This window comes from Gekko japonicus, unplaced genomic scaffold (genome assembly GCF_001447785.1).
Source record: "Gekko japonicus isolate JY-2015 unplaced genomic scaffold, Gekko_japonicus_V1.1 scaffold2024, whole genome shotgun sequence".
NCBI classification, from domain to species: domain Eukaryota; kingdom Metazoa; phylum Chordata; class Lepidosauria; order Squamata; family Gekkonidae; genus Gekko; species Gekko japonicus.
The window spans coordinates 23,274-33,442 of NW_015163149.1; the positions used below are offsets into that span (position 1 = coordinate 23,274).

The 10,169-nt window shown below is 55.8% G+C and overlaps 1 protein-coding gene across 1 annotated transcript in view; it reads left to right on the forward strand.

Moving 5' to 3' along the window:
- EXOC3L2 (exocyst complex component 3-like 2) overlaps nt 1-10,169 on the forward strand; it is a 24,816-nt gene that overhangs the window by 5,119 nt on the left and 9,528 nt on the right. Inside the window, exons 3-8 of the mRNA XM_015407017.1 lie at nt 1,390-1,490; nt 3,507-3,617; nt 4,107-4,242; nt 5,618-5,740; nt 6,055-6,210; nt 7,815-7,936. Of these exons, the coding sequence (XP_015262503.1) occupies nt 1,390-1,490; nt 3,507-3,617; nt 4,107-4,242; nt 5,618-5,740; nt 6,055-6,210; nt 7,815-7,936 (749 nt within the window). The remainder of the gene's footprint in view (nt 1-1,389; nt 1,491-3,506; nt 3,618-4,106; nt 4,243-5,617; nt 5,741-6,054; nt 6,211-7,814; nt 7,937-10,169) is intronic.

The following is a 10,169-nucleotide window of genomic DNA, read 5'->3' on the forward strand; positions in this document are numbered from 1 at the left end:
GAAGCAGAGGTGTTTTGCCCTTGCCTTCCTCTGCAGAGCCTTCCTTGGTGGTCTCCCTTCCAAGTACAGACCCTGTTGAGCTTCCGACTTATGGCCACCCCAGCAAGGGGCTTCCAAGGCAAGGGAGAAGCAGAGGTGGTTTGCCCTTGCCTTCCTCTGCAGAGCCTTCCTTGGTGGTCTCCCTTCCAAGTACTGACCCTGCTGAGCTTCCAACTTATGGCCACCCCAGCAAGGGGCTTCCAAGGCAAGGGAGAAGCAGAGGTGTTTGCCCTTGCCTTCCTCTGCAGAGCCTTCCTTGGTGGTCTCCCTTCCAAGTACTGACCCTGCTGAGCTTCCAACTTATGGCCACCCCAGCAAGGGGCTTCCAAGGCAAGGGAGAAGCAGAGGTGGTTTGCCCTTGCCTTCCTCTGCAGAGCCTTCCTTGGTGGTCTCCCTTCCAAGTACCGACCCTGCTGAGCTTCCAACTTGTGGCCACCCCAGCAAAGGGCTTCCAAGGCAAGGGAGAAGCAGAGGTGGTTTGCCCTTGCCTTCCTTGATGGGATGTTTCTGGAGTCCCGTACCTTCCGCTTGGGGATCACGTCAGGTGCCACTCAACCAGTCATTTGCCATTTTCTGGACTCCCTCTCATATCTTCTGGACTTTCTGTTTTGTTTGCATGCTCCACATCTGTGTGAATCTGCCCCATGTGTCCTTGCACAGTGGCTTCTGGAGCAGAGGGAGCAGAGATGGACCCTTAGAGACCTCGGCCCCCTCCAAGTGGGAAACCTTCCTCCAAGCTGTTCCCTGCGGAAACGGCCAGCCTGTCACTTCAGCTGTCCCTGTTTGCAGCCGAGGAGGAGGAGACTTCGGGGAACAGCCTCAGAAAGCTCCTAATCATAGCATCATAGAATGTTAGAGTTGGAAGGGACCTTGCAGGTCATCTAGCCCAACCCCCTGCACTCTGCAGGAGCAGAGCCGAAAGACAGCCCTACAACATACCCGAAAGAGGGTCGTCCAGCCTCCGCTTCAAAACATCCAGTGAAGGAGCCTCCACCACCTCCCGAGGCAGTCTGTCCCACCGCTGAACCACTCTTACAGTTAGGACGTTTCTCCTGATCTTTAGCCGGTATCGACTCCCTTGTAATTCCCACCCATTAGATCTAGTCTTGCAATCCCGAGCAAGAGAGAATAGATCTGCTCCACCTTCTACACGACAGCCCTTCAGATATCTGAAGACTGCAATCGTGTCCCTTCTAAGCCTTCTCTTTCCCAGGCTAAACAGACCCAACTCTTTCAGCCTTTCCTCGTAAGACTTGGGTTCCAACCCTCTCACGGTCCCGGTTGCCCTCTTCTGGACACGCTCGAATCCTTCTGCCCCGGCCGGCACTGAATCTTTCTCCCGCTTCGCAGGTGTTAAGGACTCACACGGACAAAGCCCCCCAGATCACGGCGGACTTCGGGAGAAGGATGTCTCAGTGCTGCCTGTCCTGCCTGGCGGAATTCCTGCAGAGGTATGGCACCGCGGAGCCCGGGCATGCAGGGGGCACTGAGGGAAAAGGAGGACATCCGTTTGGGGATGACTGATGTTACCTTTTGCTGCCATCCTGTTCTTATTTAGTTGGCTTTTTGGTGTCGTGGTGAAGTGGGCGGACTCTAATCCGGGAGAACCGGGTTTGATTCCCCGAATCCCCACTCCCCCACTTGCAGCTGCTGGATGACCTCGGGCAAGCCATAGTTGTCCCAGAGCTGTTCTCTCAGAGCTCTCGCAGCCCCACCTACCTCACAGGGTGTCTGTTGTGGGGAGGGGAGGGGGAAGGAGGGACCTGGGAGGCACAGCAGGGGTGGGGTTGACAGGGCCAAGTTGGACTTTGGAGGGATGGGGGTGGATGGGAAACAAGGTGTTCTCTTGGCTGGCACTGGGTAAAATTGGGGAATACGGAGGACACTTGCATGGGGAGAGGGTTGGGAGACCCTAACCCTAACCCTAACCAGCCCTGAGGCCACAGCGATGGGCACCTGAGAATGAAATTGTGCTTGCAGGGGGCATTTAGTTTGGTGGTAGTGGTTAAGTGCGTGGACTCTAGTCTGGGAGAACCGGGTTTGATTCCCCACGCCTCCACCGGACAGTTGCAATTCCGCAGGGCCTGTAAAGTGGAACTGCTTTACCCACCGGGCCTTTGGTTGAGGCGGCGGTTGTTTTTTTACCATCTCGGCCTCCCCTGCCCGTAGGAGGCCTACCAATGTCCAGTGTTCCCTCTAAGCTGAGTTAGTGTGAGCTAGCTGACAGTTTTTTAGCCTCCGGCTCACACATTTTTATCTTCGCTCAGGAAGGAGGGCTCCGGAGCAAACTAATTTAAGCAGCAGCCAAGTTGCCCACTCACAACTTTAATGCCAGGAGCTCACAAAGTAGAATTCTCGCTCACAAGACTCCACAGCCTAGAGGGAGCATTGCTGATGACTACTATCCTGCTAACTCCTACCAGGAAGTGTATTAGGCTGCTCTGGACTCATGTTATCTTTTGCTGCCGTCCTCTTCTTATTTAGGTGGCTTTTTGGTGTCGTGGTTAAGTGCGCGGACTCTAATCCGGGAGAACCGGGTTTCATTCCCCGAATCCCCACTCCCCCACTTGCAGCTGGTGGATGACCTCGGGCAAGCCATAGTTCTCCCAGAGCTGTTCTCTCAGAGCTCTCGCAGCCCCACCTACCTCACAGGGTGTCTGTTGTGGGGAGGGGAGGGGGAAGGAGGGACCTGGGAGGCACAGCAGGGGTGGGGTTGACAGGGCCAAGTTGGACTTTGGAGGGATGGGGGTGGGTTGGAAACAAGGTGTTCTCTTGGCTTGGCACTGGGTAAAATTGGGGAATACGGAGGACACTTGCATGGGGAGAGGGTTGGGAGACCCTAACCCTAACCCTAACCAGCCCTGAGGCCACAGCGATGGGCACCTGAGAATGAAATTGTGCTTGCAGGGGGCATTTAGTTTGGTGGTAGTGGTTAAGTGCGTGGACTCTAGTCTGGGAGAACCGGGTTTGATTCCCCACGCCTCCACATGCGGCAAGCCGTAGTTCTGTCAGAGGTGTTCATGGAAAAGAGCCGTTTCTGTCAGAGCTCTCTCAGCCCCACCTACCTCACAGGGTGTCTGTTGTGGGGAGGGGAAGGAAGAGGTGTTTGTCAGCCGCTCTGAGACTCCAAGTGAAGGGGGGGGGGGATAAATCCAATCTCCTCTCCTCCTCCAATCTGCTGAAGGGGTCCTTTTGGTTTCACCTTGTGGCTCAAACAGGTTTAGATTCGTCGCTACCTGTGTGATATTTATTGCTTATTGTTTTAATGATCTTAATGTGGTTTTATGTAATGAGTCTTGGGCTCAGTTTCTTGTGTGATCCGCCCTGAGCCCGCTGTTGGGAAGGGCAGAATAAAAAAAATCTCAAAATCAATCAACCAACCAACCAACCAACCAACCAATCAATCAATAATCCACCCCACCGACTTTGCTTCCCCTTTGTCGTCCCCCCCCCTTCATCTCCCCCAGTTTCCAGAGGAAGGTGGAGAAGTTCCACGAGGGGCAAGCAGAGTGCAGCCTACCGGCCGACAGCTACACAAGCCGGACGATCGCCCTCGTCAATTGCTGCCCACCCTTCCGGTGAGTTCCGCCCCCCCCCCCCCGCTTCCCATCCAGCCTGAATGACAAAGCAGGGGCAGCCGTGTAAACCCCACCGCCCCAGAAAAGGCGGTCTTTGCCAAATACTTTTGCCGTCATATTCCCTTCCCGCCTTAGAGTGTTTGTGAACATTCCGTGTCATCACCCTGGCTCAGCCAACGGCTGGGCGGGCCTGGAGCTCGTAGGCCGGAAAGAGCAGGCGATCTTGCAGTGGTATGGCGGCCTGCCCCGCTCCCACAACTGTGGCATTCTCCACACGCCTGCGGTGAGCCAGGAGACTGGCAGCCTTTCTGGCCTATCACAGCCTGTTTTGAGTCTCGCAGGACAGCTTTTCATGGGCTCCGTCGGATGCCTTGAAGCGGCTCCTGAGTCAGCCGGATTTTCTCTATGTACGGAGAGGAGCTGGTGTGTGAATGCCTGCTATTTCCACCCTTTGCACGCACCCCCAAGTGACAGCCGTTTCTTCCTCAGGAAATACGTCAGGGACTTGGCGAGATGCGGTCACCCTGAGAGCGAGACAGCGGAGGGCCAGGCCAACGCCTCTCTGGACAAGGTGACACGGCTCTGCAACCGGGTGCTCACCAACCAGCTCTTTCAGAACCTGAAGGTATTCCTTTCGGGGAGGGCCGGCTTCATTTGTCCTAACCAGGGGTCATTTCGTAGAAAAAGAGGTGCAGGAGCTCATTAGCATAACTCATTAGCATAACTCATTTGCATGTGCCACACCCCCTGACATCACCGGAAGTGTGTCAGAAGGCAACACCCACAGCTCAGGATCCACTGGACTGTTTTGGATTGCTAGCTATTGGGGGGGGGGGGAATATGAAGATCTGTCCTCGCAGAGGAGGGAGAGTTTGTATCTGAATAAAACTTGGTCTTAAAGGTGTCACTGGACTGTTTTGGACCGGGGGGCTGGGAGGGGTCTCTGCAACTTACCTGGCTGCTTCTTGCTCTGACTGAGGGCTGCTGGGAGCAGGGGGTAGGGCTTGTTGCATGTACCCGCCCCCTAGGCTCTTTACTCCCGGAGCGCTGCCCCTGTGCGCTCCTGCAGGAAATGACCCCTGGTCCTAACAGAAATTCAAGGTGGCGAGTCAACTTCTGCCCGATAGATCCTGGAGATTATCTGCGGCTAAATGTTTTGATAGATGAATTCTCAGAGAACTAGTTTGTCCAGATTCTCTATTTGGGTGTGGGAATCAAACATCTCCTTATAGGCTGACTCCCAGGGGAACATCCGGGGGTGGGGAGAGAAAGGGAGGGCGTGGCCAGAATCTAGGGTTGCCAACCTCCAGGTGTTAAAAACAAGACAGGCTTCGGTGCGAATACAATAGAAAAAAATGAGCTCACCAAAGGAAATCACTCTTCTGTCATTTTAACTCACTTAGCTGTACTTCTATAACCAATTTCCTGTATTAAACAACACTCATTCTTGTTGTTTGATACAGGAAATTTGTTATAGAAGTACAACTCAGTGTGTTAGAATGATAGAAGAGTGATTTTCTTTGGTGAGCTCGTTTTTTCCTAACCTCCAGGTGTTAGCTGGCGATCTCTCGCTTTTACAACGGATCCGTTCCCCTTGGGGGAAATGGCTTCTTTGGAAGGTGGACTCTATGGCTTTATACCCCTCTGAAGTCCCTCCCCTCCCCAAACCCCGCCCTCCTCAGGCTCCGCCTCCAAAATCTCCAGGTATTTCCCAACCCGGATCTGTCAACCCTTCCAGAATCAGACCCCGGCTCCGGTGGAGGAGGGGCCCTGGGGAAAGGGAGGCTCCCCCCCCAAACTCTTGCTCACGCCATCATTGCCACTGAGAGCCAGGGATGCTGGGAATGTGGGTGGGCAGGAACCTGCAGCCCCTGCCCGGGTCCCCCCTTCTGCACAGGGGCAAAGCCCGGCTGCTCCCCGGCCCCGATCCCACTGCTTGCTTCCCCCTTGCGGAGGAGGACAATCCCTCTGATCTCCTCCCTGCCACCACCCCCCCGCAGCCCTACTTCCACAAGCTGATGAAGAGGAAGTGGCTGAACAACTCCGAGGCTTTCAACACCATCATGGCTCTCCTCTCAGAGCACGCCCAGAAGCTGAAGAAGATGAAGCCAGAGCCATACGAGGTGAGGTGACCTGCACGAGCCACCGACGTGACCCCTTGGCAGAGCTAGCGCTGGGTTCGAGTTCAGCAGCCCCTTAGAAACCCAACAAGATTTTCGTGGCCCGACTGAGGGCTGCTGGGAGCAGGGGGTGGGGCCTGTTGCATGGGCCCGCCCCCTGAGCGCCTTACTGCCGGAGCTCCGCTCCTGGGCGCTCCTGCAGGAAATGACCCCTGGATTCAGCCAACCCCTTTCTGCTCCGTGCCCCAGAACTCATAGCTCGTTCCCATTGCTGGTCTTCCCTCGCCCCCCGCCCCCACTCTGTTTTGGCCAACCAGATGCTGGTGAAAGACTTGCACCACGGGGTCCTCACCGAATACGTCCGCCCCCTGATGCGAGTTCGGATCATCTGCACGTCCTCAAAGATGAGATCCAAAATGGCAGCCAAGTTGCGCAGTGAGGCCCAACAGCTCCAGGAGTTCTTCGCCCAGCTGGTGAGAGATTTCTGTGTGTGTGTGGGGGTGCGGGGTGGTGGTGGTAGAGGCTTTTAAATGGGTAGGAGGGCAGAAGAACAGGGCTCGTCATGTGCAGAGGAGGCAGGTGGGGCGCTGAGTTGTGTTCTGGGGTTTTTTGGCAAGGGATTCTGGGGCATGTTCTAGAGCAGGGGTGTCAAACTCATTTGTTATGAGGGCCAGATCTGACATAAATGGGACCTCGTTGGGCCGGGCCACGTGTGTCATAAGACGTAATGCCAGGTAGCGGAGATATAAACTTTATAAAGGACACAAACGCAAAGGGTTGGGTTTCTTTACTTAAAATAAAAACATGCTTAAAACATTAGCACTCCTGCAATATTTTGCTTATTGAACAGTGTCTGATAACTGACACCTCTCGCTCTGAATTATTGCATCAAAATGTCTGTGCCGTTGCAATCTTGAGTATGCTTTTCGGGTGTGCGTATCTGTAAGCTGCAAACCTACGATGACGCAGCAGCAGCAAAACTGGAAGAAGCAGAAGAAGAAGCAGAAGACAGCCAGTTCCACTGCGGGCCTGATAGAAGCCCTCCGTGGGGCCTGATCCGGCCCCCGGGCCACACGTTTGACACCTCTGTTCTAGAGACCCCCCCAGTCTGTGTGCATCTGTGAATGCCCAAGAATCAGGGTTGGGGCTTCAGGGTTGCCAACCTCTCCAGGTAGGGCCTGGAGATCTCCCAGAATTGCAGCCGGTGTTCCCTGTAAGCGAGCAATTTGGCTACGGCATGAATTAGTTTGCTCTGGAGCCCTCCTTCCTGAGCTAGGACAAAAACGTGCGAGCCGGTGGCTAAAAGACTGTGAGCTGGCTCACACTCACTCAGCTTACAGGCAACACTGTAGCTGAGCTACGGCCTCTCTCTCTCTCTCTCCCTCTCTCTCTCTCCCCGGGAAGTTTCTCCTTACAGAATCTCTCCCTGGGCACTTTTCTCCCAGCTGAATCAGGCTTACCAACTCCAGTCTTGGGAATCCCTGGAGATTTGGGGGTGGATCCTGTGGAGGGTGGAATCTGGGGAGGGCAGGGACCTCAGCAGGATATAAAGCCATAGAGTCCATGTTCCAAAGCGGCCGTTTCCTCCAGGGAAACTGATCTCTACCCTCTGGAGAGCAGCTGTTATTCAGGGAGACCTCCAGGCCCTGCCTGGAGGCTGGCAACCCTGCAGGTCTCAGGGCCCTGCCGCAGAAGAGTAGCTGGGGAGGGGGCTGCATGGGAAAATGGGTGGGAACCACGAAGGGGGCCTGTCCCTCCTCCCTGTCACGGCTCTCCTCTCCCGCGCGCTTCTGAGCGGAGGCTTCCCACCGTGCAAAAAAGACATTTGTCTTTTTGACAGACGGTTCACTCCTGTTGTTTATAAGATCCTTGGGGGGGGGAACTCTGCCTCGCTGCCCCGCGTCCCCCAGCAGGGAGTTCCGCGGGTCGCGTGTGATTTGTTTGAAAAGGTCACTTCCTCCGGTTTGTTTGCTGGGGCAGCTCGGCAGCCCGTCTCTCCCCCCTCCCTGGGCGAGCTATAATTAACTCCCTGCCCTGACAGCCACTGACATCCCCCCCCCACCTCCCTTCCTCGCAGAAATCCACCTCCTCCTGGCTGGACGCCGCCGTGCCGCACTTGGCCGGGATGATTGAGCTAGAAGACACGCCGGCCATCCAGATGGAAGTGGGGTTCCTCGCCAAGGCCTTCCCCGACATGCAGTGAGTTGTTGTGGGGGGGGGAGAGACGGCAGGGAAAGGGGGCGCGGATAACCAGGGTGGTGTGGTGGTGGCTGCCTGCAGCAGCATTCTGACTGCCTTGGGGTGAATTACAGAGTAAGGACCAAATCAGAAGGTGGTGGAAAAATAATTACAGTGCTGTTAAAAACACAGCCGAGGCATTAGAGAATCATAGAACCACAGAACTGGAAGGGGCCATAGAGGGCATCTAGTCCAACCCCCTTGCTCAGTGCAGGATCAGCCTAGAGCATCCCTGACAAGTGTTGGTCCAGCTGCTGCTTGAAGACTGCCAGGGAGGGGGAGCTCACCACCTCCCCAGGGAGCCGATTCCACACGCTGGACAACTCTGGCAGTCAAAACGTTTTCCCTAATTTCCAGCCGGTACCTTCCTGCCCTTCATTTCAACCCATTCTTGCGAGTCCTCTCCTCTGCTGCCCACAGGAACAGCTCCCTGCCCTCCTCTCGGGGACAGCTACACCAAACTGACTTCCTGTTAGTTTTCTTCATTGTCCAACTTTCCCACCCATACATAGTAATGGGGAATGCTATGGCATGAATTAACTTGAACCCTGTGAGCTAGGTCGGGCTGAGAGAGCAGCGCTTCCGAGGACTGTCCTTGAGAGAACAGCTCTGACAGAGCTTGTGACTGGCCCAAGGTCACCCAGCAGCTGCGAGTGGTGCCAGGTGAGGATCAAGGGGGGGGGTCCCACCGCTGAAGAAGGAGGGGTGCCGAGATCAGGTTGGTCTTTACTGGCAGGCTGGGCGGCTTTCTGGGCTCAGGGCCTTGAATCGATCTTTCTGGCTTGGAAGAGTGTCAGGTGCGGCGTCTTCCCCGTCCTCTGCTTGTGACCCCACTCTGGGAGGCGGTTTTCCTCCTGTTTTGCGGAAGGGCCGTCTCCTTGGGGGTGCTGCAGGGCCCTCCCCCTGGTTCCCTCTCCCACCCAGGTCCTCTGGGCCGGTTTGACCTGGTGCTTCGCCAGGCCGGGTGGCCGGTTGCCACGGCTGTGGGGAGCCGCAGGGCGTCCGTTCCATGCCAGAGAACAAACAAACAGCAGATCAAAGTTGAAGTGGAAGCGTCAACGAGAGCCCGTTTCTCCCGGTCAGCGGAAAAGGCCCATCAGGTAAGGATGTGCGCGCAACCTGAGGTTCCGGGCGCAGGGCCAGCGACCAGGCCGCTCGGTCCGCGGAGCGGAGAGCTCTTGATGGGCCATCTGGACCTTGCCAAGAAGGGAGAGTCCAAACCAGCCTCTCTTGGAACCGCCTCTTCCTTGGAGTCACGAGAACGTAAGAAGAGCCCTGCTAGATCAGACCACTGGGAGTCCATCCAGTCCAGCATCCCGGCTCACACAGGGGCCAGCAAGTCCCTCTGGAGGGCCAGCAACAGGGCAGAGAGGCCGAGGCCTTCCCCTGAGAAGGACACCAGAAGAGCCCTGCTGGGTCAGACCAGGGAGGGTCCACCTAGTCCAGCCTCCCGTCTCACACAGGGGCCAGCCAGTTCCTCTGGAGGGCCAGCAACAGGGCAGAGAGGCCGAGGCCTTCACAAGAACCTAGGAAGATTCCTGCCGGATCAGACCACTCGTCTATCAAGTCCAGCATCCCGTCTCACACAGGGGCCAACCAGTTCCTCTGGAAGGCCAACACCAGGGCAGAGAGGCCGAGGCCTTCCCCTGATGTTGCCCTCCTGGCACTGGGATTCAGGGGTAGACTGCCTCTGACTATGGAGGTTCCCTTTATCCACCGTGGCTAGTATCTACCGGTCCTCTCCTCTATGAATCTGCTTCATCCCTTTTGAAATACATTCGTGGCCATCACTGCATTCCCCGGCAGTGAACCCCACAATATAATTACTCATCGAGCAAAGTAGTGCTCCCTTTTTATCCCGAATCTATTTCCCATCCATTTCATCTGGGTACCCCTGAGTTTTATTCAGCCAGTTTGGCGTTGTGGTTAAGTGCGCGGACTCTAATCTGGGAGAACCGGGTCTGATTCCCCACGCCTCCACTCGCACCTGCTGGATGACCTTGGGCAAGCCATAGTTCTCTCGGAGCTGTCCTTGAAAAAGAGCCATTTCTGTCAGAGCTCTCTCAGCCCCACCTACCTCGCAGGGTGTCTGTTGTGGGGAAGGGAAGGGAAAGGAGATTGTAAGCCGCTCTGAGACTCCAAGTGAAGGGTATAAATCCAATCTCCTCCTCCTCCTCCTCCTCCTCCTCCTCCT